This window comes from Rissa tridactyla, chromosome 11 (assembly GCF_028500815.1).
Source record: "Rissa tridactyla isolate bRisTri1 chromosome 11, bRisTri1.patW.cur.20221130, whole genome shotgun sequence".
NCBI classification, from domain to species: Eukaryota; Metazoa; Chordata; class Aves; order Charadriiformes; family Laridae; genus Rissa; species Rissa tridactyla.
This window is the reverse complement of record NC_071476.1, coordinates 12,022,713-12,039,289: the sequence shown is the minus strand read 5'-3', so window position 1 is coordinate 12,039,289 and position 16,577 is coordinate 12,022,713. Positions and strand designations below refer to the sequence as shown.

The 16,577-nt window shown below is 54.0% G+C and overlaps 2 protein-coding genes across 7 annotated transcripts in view; both read left to right on the top strand.

Annotated features, from left to right (window-relative positions):
• Positions 1–2,975, top strand: part of STK10 (serine/threonine kinase 10) — a 52,435-nt gene extending 49,460 nt beyond the window's left edge. For all 4 annotated transcript variants that reach the window (XM_054217371.1, XM_054217373.1, XM_054217374.1 and 1 more), the window contains one exon: positions 40–2,975. In XM_054217371.1, the coding sequence (XP_054073346.1) occupies positions 40–180 (141 nt within the window). In that variant the 3' untranslated portion in view covers positions 181–2,975. The remainder of the gene's footprint in view (positions 1–39) is intronic.
• Positions 2,976–10,174: 7,199 nt separating this feature from the next.
• Positions 10,175–16,577, top strand: part of SH3PXD2B (SH3 and PX domains 2B) — a 77,336-nt gene continuing 70,933 nt past the window's right edge. For all 3 annotated transcript variants that reach the window (XM_054217292.1, XM_054217291.1, XM_054217290.1), the window contains exon 1: positions 10,175–10,370. In XM_054217292.1, the coding sequence (XP_054073267.1) occupies positions 10,299–10,370 (72 nt within the window). In that variant the 5' untranslated portion in view covers positions 10,175–10,298. The remainder of the gene's footprint in view (positions 10,371–16,577) is intronic.

Here is a 16,577-nt window from a genome sequence, read left to right as displayed (position 1 = left end):
CTCTCAATCCCTTCTTGTATGTGTCCCCTTCTGCTTAAGGCCCTGGAGGACGAACTGAACCAGAAGAAGCGTGAGCAGGAGATGTTCTTCAAACTGAGCGAAGAGGCAGATGGACAGATGCCAGCATCCCCAACCAAACACGCCAAGTTTGTCCCATTCAGCTCCGCAGAGAGCTCGTAACAGCCCACAGCTGGCAGGCCACCAGCTGGTACTTGCTGTGTCCTCCTGGGCTGCAGGCGGGCAACTTTGGACTTGGAAGACCCTCTTGGCAGCCTCTTCTCACAACACCACCCTCTTGTCCCCTCACTCTGTCTGGGATAAACATGGCCTCTGTCCTGCACTGGGGGACGCTGACTGGAAGTTTGGTGGCTTTTTCAGGAACTGGCCTGCTCAGCACAGCTCCAGGCTGGGAAGCTGGGCAGGACTCCTTCTGCGATCGTACTTGCACTGTTAGCTGGATGCGTCGCCTTCATGTGGGCCTGGTGCTCACCGGGCTTGTCAGCTCAGACTGAAGCAATAACCGCTCTGAACAGGAGAATCAGGTGGTGGCTCCTGCCCTCTGCACAGGGGTTATCAGCCTCTCTCTCCACTGGCTGCTTCTCTTCCTCCTCCTCTGTCAGGACTAGTCTGGGGCAGAGCAGCTTTGGCGTTGTCTTAGGCTAACCTTGGCCTTGTGGCCCCCCAACACTTGCCTTAGATTTATTTCTGTCTACTGTGTTCCATTTTTGCTCAAGGGAGAGACAGTGATTTGCATTTTTTTTGCCTTTGAGGAGAGAGGGTTGGGGTTTTTTTTTCCTTCCTCTTCCTCCTTGTACAGACTGTGCAGAAAGGGGAGTGCCTGGACGTCCTTCCAAAGATGCTTCTGCTTCTTCATTTGCTGTGATTGCTGGCACCACAGTCCCTCTGGTACCTAGCTAACACTACCTTATCAGAGAATGGACTATGGCATAATTAAACTGTTCAGCTGGCTGCAGGCTTTTGTCTCTTCAAGGAGTGTATGTGTATGTGCAGAGGGGGAGGCTTGTAACGGTGCTTAGTCCTGCAGTGACACAGTGAGGTATTGGTCACAGTCGTGTGCCTTCTGGTCAGGACAAGTGAGGGGGCAGAAGGGTGTTATTGACAGAGCTCTCATGATCACACATGTGTTCGAGATTTATTTTTTTTTTTAAAAGTGCTATATATGTGTTGGTTGTGGGGGGTCAGCTAGCCTGGCCGCTCTGCAGTCATGGTTATCAGCTGCAAAGCATCATTTGAAAGGAATAAAGCAGTCTCGAAACAAGGGATGGAAGGGAAGAGGAGATGCAAAGACAGGTCATGGTGGCTTGTTGCTCTCAGCATTGCTTTCTCTGCTGATGTCTCATCTCCTTATGATGTGCCACAGTGTCTTGGATGATTCTCCTGGCTCCCAGCTTGGAGTCACGCTGCAGAGCAGCAGAGCAGTGGCAGGTCCAGCCCTCTGTCTTTTCTGCTCCGTGGCAGAAAATGTGTCTCGGTCGGGTTCCCTTCCTCCGCCGGCACAAGGCAGTGTTGGGCTGAGCTGCTGGGAAGGACCCCGAGCACAGACCCGGGTGGGGGGACGGAGGCCTCACTGGGCAGCACCACCGTCTTCACGCAACCAAAAGGTGTAAGGTAGCACTTAAGTTTTTCTCTCTGTTGATCTCTGGACGAGACTGTTTGGTTTAGGCCTGCCTCCCTAGCAAGAAAAAGATGTCTGTGCTTATAAAAAAAGTTGTTATTTTAAAGTCTCATGTGTTGATTTAGAGACATACTGGCATTTCAGGAAAAGGCGGTATGTGATGTGCTACTTCTGGGTACCTAGGTGAAGGAGCCAGCCCCCAGGCCTTTAACACCTCTTTTATCTGAGGAGTGCATTTACATTTATTACCCATTTAGAGTTCATAATACATATTTATAAGCTTCCTGCAAGCTAGCAAGACTACATCTATTTGGGCCGTTCTCCTGAATCCGCTCCACTGATGTCTTTATTAGTGAGTATAGCCTAGGTGGAGGATCTTAAGGGCTGGCACCCTTTGCAAGCGGATTGCACAGCAGTTGTTCAGTAACTAGGCTGTCCTCCTAGGAAGACCACCTGTCCCATCTCCAAAAGCGTTGATTGTGCCTTTCAGATACGCTAGCACCAGGTTGGGAGCCGATGTGAAAAGAATGAATGCAGGGGGTTGGTTGGTCCTGAGCAATGTGCTGGCTTGAGCCTTTTGATTGCATTAGAAATGCGTGCTGGCGGCCCCAGCGGTTCTGGCCCTGGTCTCCCTGGGGTCAGGCTGGACGTATTCTGCGAGATGGCTGTTGTCACAGAAATCAGTATCCAGTGCCTGTCCTTCATGTGTTACATGTGACTTGCAGAAGGATGTCCTGCAGGATACTGTTCATAACGCATCTCTTCCAGCTGAAGGGCATTGCAGCCTCTCACTGCCTTCTTCACCAGCCCAGGGCGCGCCAGCTCTCTCTGGATATTGTGCAGCCATGAGGAAGGAGGTTATTTCTGGGGGCTTTTAAAGAGCTGATGTGATGCCCTTCCAGTAAATCGGTTGTCCCTTTCTCCAGTCCAGCTTATTTGCAGCCTGGAGCTAGCAATGCAGTTTTGCTTTTGCTAACGGAGAGCGGGAGTGGTTTTGTCCCCTGCCCTTTCCCTGTTCTCTGTTCCTTCTCTGGGTGTGCTGGGGCTGTAGTACCACGTGCCTCTCCTAGAAGGGGGCAGGGGAGCACATCTTCTGATTGTCATGTTTACAGGGTGGTTATATTCCCCCCCACACTTTCAAAAGAGGATGTTCTTCTTGTTTCCTGTTCAGAAGGAACCATGAATAAACCCAGCTTGTTTTTGAGGGGGGGATGGTATGCCAATTTTTAAAATGTGGCTTTGAATAAAAAGGGGTTTTTTAAAATATTTTGTAAAGTGTCTTCAGTGGGGCCACCACTATGATGTGAAGACCCTTCTAATAAAGTAACAGACTGAGAAACCTGGGCATGTGTCTGATTTTCTGCATGATCACCGGCTGTGGCCTCAGACCAGCTTTGCTCCTAGTCTGGGGTCTGCTGACTTACAGAAGCCTCCAGAGCCAGTTCTGACGTGGGAACCTTGCAAGGCTGAACTTCCAGTTCTTTAAAATCGAGCTAGTTGCTTCAGAAACACTTCTGCTGCAGCTCTGTGGCAATAACATCTTTGCTACGAAGTTGAAACTCTGGTAGACCTTAAGTGAAGCAGGAGTCCCCTCGAAGGCTTGGCTGTGTGTTAAAATAGTGCTCGGCTGACCCTGCTTGGTGAAGAGGGAGTATTGCATCCTCTCATCTGAAGAGTGCAAACCACTTATGCATGGCTCTTTCTTCCTCTTTAATTAGCTTGCCTGGCTTTCTTTGGTGTGACAAGGAGGTCCTAGGGATGCCCCCCTGTCTCTTCCCACCCTGTCCTCGGCTGAGGAGCTCTTGGATCCTGAGGATGTGTTATGGGGCCAAGATACAAATCACGTCTTGCCCTGTCAGTGCAGGGGGCGACCTCTGCTTGCTCCCTCCAGTTGCTCAGGAAAGCTCCCACCACCTCTGTAATCAACCCCAGGGCCCGTATGGTATTTGTTTTCTGTTTAGAGAGTTTTACCTGCTGGTTTAGTTATGATTTCTTTCATCCAGATGCCCTACACCAAGCAAGGACACACGGTGTGCAAGGGCAGCTTTGACATGAGCCCATGGAGCTGGTGTGGTTTTGCCCTCGTGTTTTGGAAGGTTGCTTCAGAGACTGCCAACTTCTACCTTGGGTTTCATGCTGGAAATGACCTTGCCACCCTCGTTAGGTGATATTGCAGGCTGTGAATTCAGAGAGGGAGAGCGAGTTCGTACTGAAAGTTGTTGCTGGTGGGCTTTTAAACAGGCAGCACTGTGGTGAGAGAAGGTCAAGAGCAAAGCATGAGGGTGTCCATCTCCTTGCTCCATTAGATAGTAAGAAATGAAGTAGCCGAGGACACATAATTAGCAATCATCTCCTTCGTTTATATGTACCAGGACTGTGCTGTCTCCTGGGACATACTGGTCAAAAATGGCCTCACTCAATGTATTCCAGTGAAGCAGAGGATCCCATGGGAGTATTTAACTTCATCTGCATGTCCTTGGCAGTGCCTGAGGGAGGCTTCAACTGTGAGGATACTTATATTTATAAATACGGAATCACGGAATCTTCAGAGTTGGAAGGGACCTCTAGAGATCATCTAGTCCAACTCCCCTGCTAGAGCAGGATTGCCCAGAGTACATTACTCAGGGCTGCATCCAGGCGGGTCTTGAAAATCTCCAGAGAAGGGGACTCCACACCCTCCCTGGGCAGCCGGTTCCAGTGCTCTGTCACCCTCACCGTAAAGAAGTTTTTCCGTGTATTTGAACGGAACTTCCTATGTTCTAGCTTGTGCCCATTGCCCCTTGTCCTGTCGCTGGGAACCATTGAAAAGAGCCTGGCTCCGTCCTCCTTAAACCCACCCTTTAGATACTTGTAAACATTAATCAGGTCCCCCCTCAACCTTCTTTTCTCCAGGCTAAAGAGTCCCAGCTCTTTCAGCCTTTCCTCATAAGGGAGGTGCTCCAGTCCCACAATCATCTTGGTTGCCCTTCGCTGGACTCGCTCCAGTAGTTCCCTGTCCCTCTTGAACTGGGGAGCCTAAAACTGGACACAGTACTCCAGTTGTGGCCTCACCAGTGCAGAGTAGAGGGCGAGAATGACCTCCCTCGACCTACTGGCCACAGTCTTCCCTATGCAGCCCAGGATGCCATTGGCCTTCTTGGCGACAAGGGCACACTGCTGGCTCATGGATAATTTGCTGTCTACCAGGACCCCCAGGTCCTTCTCCTCAGAGCTGCTTCCCAGCATGTCCGCCCCTAACATATACTGGTGTTTGGCATGTTGAAAGTACATGTTGAAAATGTACATGAAAAGTACATGAAAATACATGTTGAAAGTATTGCGTATTCCAGAGATAACTGTTAACTACTGTTCTGCCCTGGTGCAATGTTGAAAACGGAGCAAAAGTAAAAATCTTTCTTAATTTTTAAAAATAGAGATGACATCCCTGAAAAGCTACTGGTGCTGCAGCAGCTGTCGCGTTCTCAGCTCCCCTCATTACCTCCCCTGCGCTTTGTGTCCTGCCTCGTCGGGGCTCCAAGCCCCTCCGAGCTGCCCGAAGGCCTTTTTGCAGCCTTCCTGCTATGATGGGGATGATGAAACTCTCTGGGGTAAGAAAAAGCAGGACAGGCAGGGAGAGTGACGGAGCTGGGGCTTGTGCCGAACTGCATTTCTCCTATAGCTGCATCTGCCCTCCCTCCCTCGCTGCAGGAGGGCAGCTGGAGGTGAGCACTGCCACAGGGCACGTCCTTCAAAAGTCATCTGCATCCTGTTAAGACAAATGCTGTTGCATGTTCTCCTGCTGCACTGGCCACTGGTTTAATTTTCCAAATGCCAAACTACCCAGGGCTCGAGCAAGCCAAGCCTCTCCAGAGGCTGGCGGCTCTGCCTTGCTGATGGGGCTTGTTGTTGCCCCTCTCCTGGGTGGGATGGGGCTGGGTGACAGGGGCATGCTGCCCCAGCACCCCACTTGCCCTCACAAGCACCCACTGGGACTCTTCTAGGCCTGATATCCAGGCTTGCAAGGGATTTAATGGTGATGTTTGCTCTTCTTTCTGTTGTTCACTAGATGGCACGCACACTGAAGCAGCGGCCCTGGCCTCCGGAGCCTGGCTGCACAAGCGCAGAGCCGGAGCCGAGCTGTCCCGTTTGCACTTAAACGTTTGCTCGCTCTTTTTCTCTTTTTCCTGGATTCTCATTCGCTATGGCACGTCTTTCACAGCATCTCTGCTTCTCTTCGGTGCTTCAGTACTTTCAGTACTTTGTCTCCCACTCCAGCGTTGTCCTCAGGAGTTTTCCAGGGTTCTGCGGCCGAGGGGGTTCCCTGTGCCAGCACAGCCTCCCCATTCAAGGGCTGAGCATCCCCTCCATGGGCTCTGCTTCTCCCTGCTGCCATACTTCTGTGCAGGATGGGTGCAATCTGCTGCCCGGCTGACTGTGATGGGTGTCATCCATCCTATACAGCTAAAACAGGCAGTAACGGGGGTCAAAGCGGTGGTGGTGGTTGAGAATCAGTGCAATCCAGCCCTGGTGATACAGTGGGCAACCACTGGTCTGCTGGGCTTCAGCTGCAGGTTTGCACTTTGTTGTGGAAGGAGCACCATTTTTTGACTAATCTTTGTGAGGGAGCTCGGGGATGATGGATGCGTTTGTTCTGTACACAGGGGAGGACCGGAAACATTTAGCCACCTAGCACACACTCGTAATTCTTAAATTAAAAAGCAAGCAGCAATAGTGAACTCCTCATGCCAGAATGACTCCAGGTAGTGTTTCCTCTGCAGCTCAGGGCTGACTGTGGGGCACTGCTTTCTCATTCCATTACATCTCCGACACCTGACAGACCTCAGGGACGGCCCAGCTGTGCCCAAACAGCTGGAACCTGCTTACAGCCAAGCGGAAACCCATCTGTACATCCAAGCTGATGCCTGGCTTTTCAGAAATCATTTGCCCTCTCCCTTTAAATTGCTCATCTGATCCTGACAGAGAGAAGGGAGAGTGAACATGGGTCGAAGAGATCTTGATTCTTGAGGCGTTGAGCTCTCCTGCGTAGTTATTCTGTTTGGCTTAACATTATTGGTTAAGGCAGCAGGAGATTACTTGTTTATTCCCAAACTCCCCTCAGTTGCACGTGTACCTTTGTACCACCTAAAAATCATCGTAGGAATTGCTGCTGCCAGCTCTCTGTTGCTCCTGCAGCCACATCACCAGAGGTGTGGGCCAAGCATGGACTCCCAGGTCGGTCACAAAACCCTCATTTGGGCTCCCTTAGCAAATGCTTGGCAGTTTCCTTGTTAAATTACCGAGATGTAGTAGAGCCCAAGTCAGGCTGTGCTTCCCAGCGTGCCTCCCTCGGGAGACGATCAGGGCAGCATGAAAAGCCATGCTCCGCTCGTCTCAACAGCTCTCATCAGACTTGTTAATTAAACACAGGAGCCATTTTGCAACGTTAGCTGCGATTGTCCCCAACCTCTGCTTGTTCCTGGGTGCTCATAAGCCGCTGGTGCCCTGGGGTCACCTCAGGAGGTCACGGTGCTGGGGAAGTGATACCGATGCTCCAGTGCTTTCGATTGATTTTGTGCAGTCACTCAGCTCCCTGGGTGTTCATAGGCCTGGAGTGGGTTTGCGCTGGAAGACATGGATAAAATAACCATCTGTGTGTAACAAGCTGGCTGATACACATGATTTACACCACAGGAATGGCCCAACAGCCCAGCGGCGTGCAGCAGTCATGGGGCTGCATCCAGGGCAGTACACAGAAAGGAGCTGGAGGGTTGAATGCAGGAGACTGGGGTCTGATCCCCGGAGCGGGTATGTCCCAGGTGCCGTGGGTGGTCATTCATATGTTCTCCTTTGCTTTTCATGTCACACATCTCCATGTGGGGCCCTTGTGGCACAGGGAAGCGGATTTATCAGCAAGGGAATCCCAAAGGATTTGTGCCCCCTGAGAAGGGGAGGTGAGCACAAAGCCTCCCCGAGAAAAGCACTGTCTGTGTCCCTCTGGGCTGGGAGGTGTCCTTCACAGTGTCACCCTGTGGTGTTCACTCTGTCTCTTGTGTGTTCCCAGACACAGTGGTGGAGCCAGGATTAAAGGAAAAGGGGAGGCCAGCACGAGGGTCGCTGATGAAGGTGCACGGCAGTATGATGCTCCGCAGCGGCTGGGGATGGGCCTTGTGGAGGGGGAGGGCAGGGAGCAAGCATTGTGTCTGTAAAAATGGGCAGAACTTGTGTCCCCCCCCCTCCAAAATCTATCACCTGCCTCCATGCTAAAGCGACAGTCTGGAGTTAGGACCTGCTGATGTGCTGTGCAGAGTCCCGGGTGCGGGGGGTGTTGCAGCTGGTGGCCCCTGGGACTCTGGCTGTTCATCGGCTGCTTGGCCAGCACCCCCCCGTCCTACACCATCTCTCTGTGCTGCAGCTATCCCCGCTTTTAAAGCAAGACTAAAGAAATCTGGCAAGAAAACCCAGTTTAGAGTCTTCACAACTCAATTTGCTCTTCCCAGCTGTTTTTTTAAATATTTTTCCCCTGCAGACTGATCCTAGGGCTCATGGGTAGTGAGCCCAAGGTGTCTGGATGGTGGACTTTGCATTAATGTACAGATGGACTGGGCAGCAAGATGATCAACCTGGCTATGTTGTTTTCAGCACATAAGGGATGTAGGGTCAGTGTGTGCACTCCAAATTACCAGACTGCATCAGACCAGCTCTGTGTACGCACGACCAACATCACCCTCTCCCCGGATGCCTGGCAGACCCGCAGTCGCTGCCAGCAGGAACAAACCAGCACCCGAAGCAGGCAGGACGGCTGCAGCTGTAGCATTCATAACTCGGTTGCCTCACTTAATTCCCCTCACCTTGCAATTGAACATCTATTGCATTTTGTTTAGCGTGTTTCTGTGCCTCTTTTTGTGGTTTACATATCCAGTTACCTGCTTGTGTTATCCCTGTGACCCCCTTGCCCGGCCTTTCAGTCCTCAGCGCTTCAGGTTACATCCTCTGTGTTGCTCAGTCCCAGTGCCCTCAGCTGCTCTCTACCCTGGTTTCTCCTTTCAGCATGTGAAGACCAATAATTGTTTCACTCCTCTCTTAATCCCTCTTTCTCCAGTGTTCCACATCTCCTCAATGTACATTTCTTCTCTTACCAACATGGTCCACAGCTGCTTTGGATGTTTTCCTGACCATCCTTTGGAGGATTCATGCATCTTTCAGGGCTTTTAAAACCAGTAAAACTCTTATCTGCTCAAGCTGGGCGCTCCACACATCGAAAGCTGCAGCTCTGCTGCCTGTTGGTGCTTTCCCAGGCTTGGATTCTTGATTAGCACTTCAAGGTCCAGCCCCAGCATCCCTAATGAACGTCAGGGCTTTCCTGGTGGGAGAAGGGAGGGAGGGCTCTTCAGGGCCTCACCGTGGCCTGCTGCCCACCTACCTTCAACACATGTCTGACTGAGGAGTGACAACAGGGCTGGGGCAGGGAGGGGAGCGATGTGCAGCTGGTCCACAAATAAACCAGCCCTGTGGTGGCACACTGGCAGGCACCAGGGAAGTCACCAGTGGCGTGATGTCTCCTTCGGACAACCTAGCATCCTTCCTGCAGGACAGCATCTGGGTCTTGGGCTTAGCTGAGGGGGAGGAGGATGAAGATGAGCCCTTTGGGAGGGCAAAGGGGGGCAATAAAGCCCTGGCAACCTGCCTGCGCCTCCATCATTCTCTGGGGTGGCTGTAGCAAAGTTAACAGTATAAAAAGGAGCCACATTTAAGGAGCTGCTAAGGAGTGAGATGAGTTGTTTATGATTAAATTAAATTCATATGAAAGCTAATGACCTGCCAGTGCAAGCCTTGAGTAACTTTATAATGTAATTAAAAGCCCAATGGGGAAGAGAGCTGTGGTTATGCCACGTGTTGAGGAGCTGCTGGGAAGACGGAGGCTGTGGGTGGTGCCGATGCAGAGAACTGCCTGGTCACTGCCTTGTCTCCTCTGCTGTGCCAAGGGCCGAGATGGACATAGAGTGAGGGATGCGGGAGTGGGCTGCCAGGGAGGAGAGGTGGGGTGCGACGGCTCAGCCCCCAGCTCCCAGGGGTGTGCGGGTCGTCCTGGGCAAGGCAGTTTTGCTGATCTGACCATGCCAATAACCAACGAAGCCGCCTTTTTCTGCTTAATTAATTTCCTGGATCCTTTAGGGATGTGGTCGTCGGTGGCCACGTCTTGGGGGCCGTTGTTACGGGACAAGCGCGGGGAGCAGAACCCAAATCTGGTGACCGAGCCCACGCACCGGCCCGCCGGCAAGATGGGCGAGCCCGGAGCCCCTCCAGCCCCCACGGCCACCTCAAGCAGCCACCTGGGCCCTCCGAAAACCCCTGCCCTCCCCAGGGACATGCCTTTCGCACTCCATCCCGGGGTGGGGAGGGACCCGCGGCGCGGGGTACCCCCTGCCCGGAGCGGACACGCGTGGGGCGGGCGGCGCCGGTCGCCCCTTTAAGCAGTCGGCGGCGGGGCCGCCCCGCCGGCCGGGATAGGCCGGGGCGGGCCGGGGCCGCCTCCCGCCCCCGGCAGCGGGCGGGCGGGCGGCTCGGCTGGGCTCGTCGCGGCGCTGCAGGCTCCGGTCCCGGCTGCGAGCGGCAGAGCCTCCCCCAGCCCCGCCGCTCCCCGCTCGGCCGCCGGCGCCGGGCAGCGAGGGGCAGAGGCAGCGGCATGCCCAGGCGGAGCATCGCGGAGGTGAAGGTGCTGGACGTGCAGAAGCGGCGCATCCCCAACAAGCACTATGTGAGTGGCTCGGCTCGGCTCGGGTCGCCCGGCCCTGGGCAAACAAAGGCCGGGCGCTGCCCCACGGAGCGGGGCGGGAGGGAGGACGAGGACGAGGAGGAGGAGGAGGAGGGGGGCAGCGCTGCCGGCTCTGCCGCTCCCACCCCCGGCGACTCCCGTGGGGACCACCCGGTGCCCCCCCCGCCCCCCGCCAGCGGGGCCGCGCTGCCTCTCCCCCCTCAGACCCCCGCTACCGGGGGAGGCGGGCAGGGACGTCGCCGTGCTGGGGGAGGGGGTGCCAGCGCCGGGGGTGACCCTGTGCGGGACCCGGCGGGAGGTGCCCGTGAGTTGCTGCGGGTGGGATTTTGCTGGAGGGGCTCCTGGGGCAGGGGAGGAGGCGGCATCTCGGGGCACCACCGAGAGGTGCCTCTGCGGCGTTGGGCAGAGGGGCTCTGAAACCTGTTGGCTGCAGAGTCCCGGGGCAAGGGATCCCCCCGGCTCCTTCCTTCTGTGCCTGGGACGGTGCCACTGCGGAGGTGTTCCCTCGTGTCCCCGGCACCCCTTCTGCATGAGCTGCCAGGGAGCACGTTCCTGCACGCTCCAGGGCATCCTCCAAACAGTTGTGGGTTTGTCTGTTTTTGAAGGGGTTGAGTTTTTTCTTTTTACTTTTTTTTTTTTTTTTATTTATTATTATCATTTAAACTTTGGTGTGCTTCCAGGCATCCGTGGAGACCTTGTGGGTGAATCCTGGCAACAACTGTAAAACAAAGACCAAAATGTTCTCCCTGCCTCGTTCGCCTTAGACCAGGGTGACCCAGTGACACACTGCTTGTGGCGCGTTTGGGTTGCAAAGATGGGATGTCGGCTCTGGCTGGAGCATGGCGTGTTGGCAGAGCCAGGCTCCCCAAGCTCTTGGGAGAGCAGGGACTTCTCTGGGCCACCCCGGCTGGCTTGTGGCAGTGAGTGACAGTCGGAGGAAAGCAGAGGGCAGGCCAGCTCTAGCCAGGATGCAGGGGGAGGATAAAGGAGGGCTGTTACCCCCCCTCCTTGCATCCAGGGATGTGATGTGGCTGCTGCTGCCCAACCCCTTATCACCGTTTCTTCCTCTCCTGCCCTGCCTGTGGCTTTATCGGCCCTGGCTGAGCGTGACCCCAGCTCCAGACGTGCCCCCCCGCTTCCTGCCATGTTCATCCCAGACTTACTCATTGTAGCTGGGTTATGCAGCCGATCTGGAGGAGCGTGTACGTGAGGAGGTTTGCTGAGCTGCGTACGCTGCTGTTTGTCTTGGCGGATCTGTTGCATTGCCGTCGGGTCCCGTAACAGGGCTCGGATGGGGTCGCCTGCGGCTGCTCCTCTGCTCTCACTTCTGGGCCTTCTCGTTCTCTTGATGGGGCTGGGGGGTCCTCGCACCCATCCAGATCTGCATCCCCACATCTGGGACGTGCACCCCAAGTACTGGACATGGTCTGTTTTGGGCACTGTCCCCGCTCACAGGGGCGAGGCGGGTGGGGTTGGTCATGGCACAAATAATCCCTGTGAGGCTGGAAAACTGGGGCAGAGGTGTTTTCTCAAAAGAGAGCCCTGTGGTGGGGCAGCTGGGTAGGGGCACTGGAGCTGATGCTCCCGGGGTGGTGGGAGAAGGCGGCCGCACACAGCCCATGACAGCACACAGCACAGACAGCTGTGCAGCGTGGCCGCTCGCGCCCTCCTCACCCGGTGGCTTGAGTCCTTTGCCTCTAACCTTTCCCTGGACTTGTCTTGGACCGAAATCCAGCAGCAAGAGCCAGCGGGGCCGAGCCCAGGGAGGGGCCGGCAGCTTGCAAGCAGCAGCCTCCCCGGGGCAGCGCTGGAGTGAATGGGAGCGCTCGCATTGTTTGAGGGAATCGATTGGAACTCGGCAGATCCACAAAGCCAGTTAATTATATGGAATCAAAACCTTCTTTTCTCTTTTTTTTTTTTTTTTTTCCCTTCCTCCTCCTGCAAAGAGCGGGAGAGGAGTGGCAGCAAATCGTGGCTGAGTCATCTTACTTTAGGCTGTATCTGCCGGCACGCTGCAAATCCTCGTCAACCACAAAGTGTACATGTTAAACCTTTGCTCTCTGGCTTCTGATTGCTGAGCATAAACGTGCTCTCCATCCCTTGGGGCAGCTGCTTGCTCTCCCTGGGGAGGCTGGCAGAGCACACTGGCTTTTCCTCCCATTGCTCTGTGCTGGCCTGGCCGGCGGGTGACCCGCGCTGCTCGGGTTCCTCTCTGCATCGGCCACAGGCTATTCTTTGCCGGACAAAGGTGCAGTTGTGTTGGCTGTAGTGAGGCCACAGCAGAAAGTCGTGAATTCCCGTTTCCCAGAAAAGTGAGATCAAACCAGTGTTTCAAAGTCCTTACTGACGCTTGCGGTGGGGAGGGACTGTAGGAAAGGCCAGTTCTATTCAAGCCAGCGTAGTTCACCCATCACCTTGGTAATTGATACAAAAAAAGTTGTGTTGCCCGGGACAAAAACTTTTGCGTTTTGCAGCTCTGATTCGAAGCAGGAGGTACAGTGTTTCTCCAAGCTGGGGGGCTCAGGCTGGATGAGGACCCGTCAAGGTGCCGGGTAGGGTTTGGGTAGCCGGGTGCCAGCTTGCACACGTGCTGAGCTGAGTGTCGGGGTTTAGCTGGGGACCCGAACACAGCCCCATGCCCTCAAATGTGTGTGTGCCCGTGAACGGCACTGGCTCAAATCCTGGTGCAAGGGAGCATCATGCCAGCGTGCTGCAGTCTTGCTGCTTCTTGCTGCATCTGGTGGCTGTGCTTCCCTGGAAGGACATGCCGGACAACAGCATGCTTGTCCCATCTCCTGTCCATCCTCCTTACCCTGGTGACAGCCCAGTACCCGACCTGAGGGCGGGAGGAGCTGGGTGGGTTATTCAAAGGAAGCCCAGGTGTGTTTAGAGGCATTTGGGGGACAGGGGAGATGGGAATGGCCTCTTGACTGGTTTTCTCCTTGGTGAGACGTTAAACACTTTGGTGGGTACTGCAGTGAGCACCACTAGCAGGGGTCAGGCTAAGTTGCAATTAGCGGGGGCTGTTCCCCCCTTGCGTGCTTTTCTCCTTACAGTCAGCCTTGTGCTCCTGGAAGGCTCTTGCTGCCGTGGTGTTGGCATGGTGTGAGACCCATACGTCTGCTCCTGCGCTTGTCAAACCAACTCTGCTCACGCACATGGAGGGGCCGAGAGGGGAAGGATAACCGTGCTTCTTGCTCGGAGTGACAGGAGCCTTGAATTTGCTCTGCCGGCTGTGAAACCACATCACGCTGTCCTGCAGTGGCACCTCTCCTGGGCTGCTGAGCCCGGCTGCTTCAACTGCACTCATGACGCTTGTGGCTTTAAGCTTTTTTCATGGGCAGATGGAGGCAGCAAGAAATTATCCTTTTGCAGACGTGTGTTGCAGGATGTGCTGCTCTGATTCTGTTGAGAGAGAACAACCGAGCTCAGGATGTCGGCAGCCCACCCTCCAAGGGGACTCCCATCCCTCAGGCCGTGGCTGGAGGGTCCCCCTGCAGTGACATTTCCCATACAATCCTGTGTTAAGTCATTACAGCTCATGCCCCTCAGGGACGCTGCCGGCGCGGGCTCCGGGGCCATACCACAAATCTGAAAAGGCAAAAAGTCCAAGAGCAGAGTTTAAAAATAATCATTCTGGGCGACAGAGTAACAGACTGTCATTTCTATGGTCTGGCCAAGTCTCAAATTCTGATAAATGAATGTTTATTCAGAAAAGACCCAAAGCAAAGCCATAGTTGAAATGGACTAAATTTTCCTTTAAAGGACTTTACACGGGATCTTTTTATAGTTTTGTGTTTGTTATTCTCTAGTAGAAGTCCCCAAAATAAAGCTTCTCCCTACTAAATCCAGATTTTGGTTGGTTTTTTTGCCCTTAGGCAAGCTTCAGGACCTTTTGTTTCAATGCAGCTACAATTTGTATGTTTTGTTCCGTGTGTTAATAGCAATGTCATTGAATCACGTCTTCATTTCTACCATCCTGTCCACCAAGAACACTTCCATAGTTCATATAGTTTTAAATGGTTGCTCCAGAGGACAAACCAAAAATATACATATACATCCGACAGGAAAGTTAGAGCAGCATGCTCTTTGGTTGTTAGTTTATTGGAAAATCTGGACTATGCTCTTGCAGGACGTCCTTTCCTGGCCTCCATGCACACACGTGCCACTTTGAAAAAGGGAAATTTAAACAAAGTGTGCGGCATACATGTATTTTGCAAGCTCAGTTAACAAGATAGCAAACTTTAAACAAGGTGAACACCCATGCATATTGAAACACCTCATTTGTGGCAGCTGCCTTGCGAAAGTAATTAGCAGTGCGTGTTGGAATCTGGTGCCTAGATGATAGCATCTATGGATATTTTAAAACAAGTTTGATGAAAAACGCTTTCAAAAGGCAAGCGTATTGTATTTTTCACGTGGAATTTGTGACGTGATAGTAGATGTCTACTCTGCTTCTGTTCCTTGTAGTGGCTGTTGGTGGTTTCATTCGTTGTCCAACCCAACCCCGTTGCTTATCTGGAATTGATTATGGAACATTCAGAGAAGAGTGCTCAAAAGGCAAGAGGACGAGAGCTGCTAATCTATAGATTCTGTTGTTCTTAGGTGCCTTACACGTGTAGAGCAGCTGTCTTCTGAAGACCGTGTGCCCCATGGACCTGCGTGTCATGGGCCCCTGGTCCTGACTTGCCCAGCTGGAGCAGGGCTCTGCGGGGACCGGCGCAGTATCACCTTGTACGGCTGCGTTATTTCTGCCGTTCTGAATCATGCCGGTTGCTTGGCTTAAGAAGGACGTTGGGGGATGACTCCCCCCGTGCCACGCTCTCTGGGGAGCGTGACTGTGCTCTTGGTATGGTGGGAATGTCCTGTGGGGAACCGAAGGAGCTGTGTGTGTGTCTAGATTGAGGGAACAGGAGGTTAAGATGAATAGTGTGAAATCCATCCAGGGGTTGTTACTTAAGCTGGGAAGGAAAGAGAGCAAAAGCGAAACCAGAATGTATGAAGTAAGGCTGAACCCAGGAAGCTGGAGCCTCTGCCACGGCAAAGAGTTTCTGAGCATCGGTGGCCCCCAGAGGTTTGAGGGCTTTCTCAGCATCCTCAGCAGTGTTTTGCTGCCGTATCCTGTGGTTCTGCTGTATCTCATCCCATTTCCCATCAGCTGGCCGATGCTCTCCTGCTCGAGGGAGGCCACAGGCAGGGTGCTGGGAGCCCGTAGCTGGTAGAAATTTGGACCTGTCCTTGCGCCTGGCCCTGCTGTGCTGCACAGCGTTACAGAGCCCACCAGTCCTTCCTTTCCCCCACCCTCTCCAGAGAGCTGTGGCTTAAGGGAGCGCTATTGGCTTTGTGGATGAAAACCAACACTCAAACGCAAACTCTCCTTTGTTTTTTTTCCCTAGTCATGTTACTTAAGACTGTTGAAAAGCTTGAATGTCGCAGTTCAGTGCAAGGGCCGAATCCTGCCTGGCACACGGCCACTGAGGCGGATGGAGCTCTGTGTGGAAAGCTGGTGCTCGTACACGATTCCAGCAGTGAACCTGGGTGTAGGGGCCACCCATTGCCTCTGCCCGCTTGGAGGGATGGTGACCTTGATCCCTCGCAGCTTTGCTTTGGAGGGTATCTCTGTCTTCCGGCCGTTTCACGTAGCAGTGGGAAATAGGAAACAAATGGATCCATATGTTTGACCTTCAGTGTGACTGAGAGCTAACAGGCGGGTGCGCATGTTGTAGGGCCGAGGGGTCTGCTCCACGGCTGAGCGGGGCTCGGTGCGTTGTCCTCGGGGTGCCCGTGGTTGGTGTGCCCTGGTGAGCCGTGCAACAGCGGAGCGGGAAGAGCTGTCGCTCGCTGGGGTTTTAGGGAGGGAACAGCCGAAGGGAGGAATCAGAGCGAGGGGAGGAGGCTGCTTTGTAGTCCTGGGTGTGTGGGCAGATTAGTTTGGGTTATTTGCCGCGGCGGTGAGGATATGCCCGTCCTCATGCTGCCTGCATCCCCGTTACCCAGCTCCTCCCTGCAGCTCTGACTTGTTGCTTCCGCCTCTCTCCTCTGCTAGAGCAGAGGGACCGCAGCAGCATCCCCCATGCCCTGCAGTTACCGCTGGGATCGCTTTTCCTTGCTTTTCCCAGTGCTGTCTGAACTGGCATGACCCTTCTCCCGGCTCTCCCTGTCCACAGAGCAGGAGCGAGGGGGTGACAA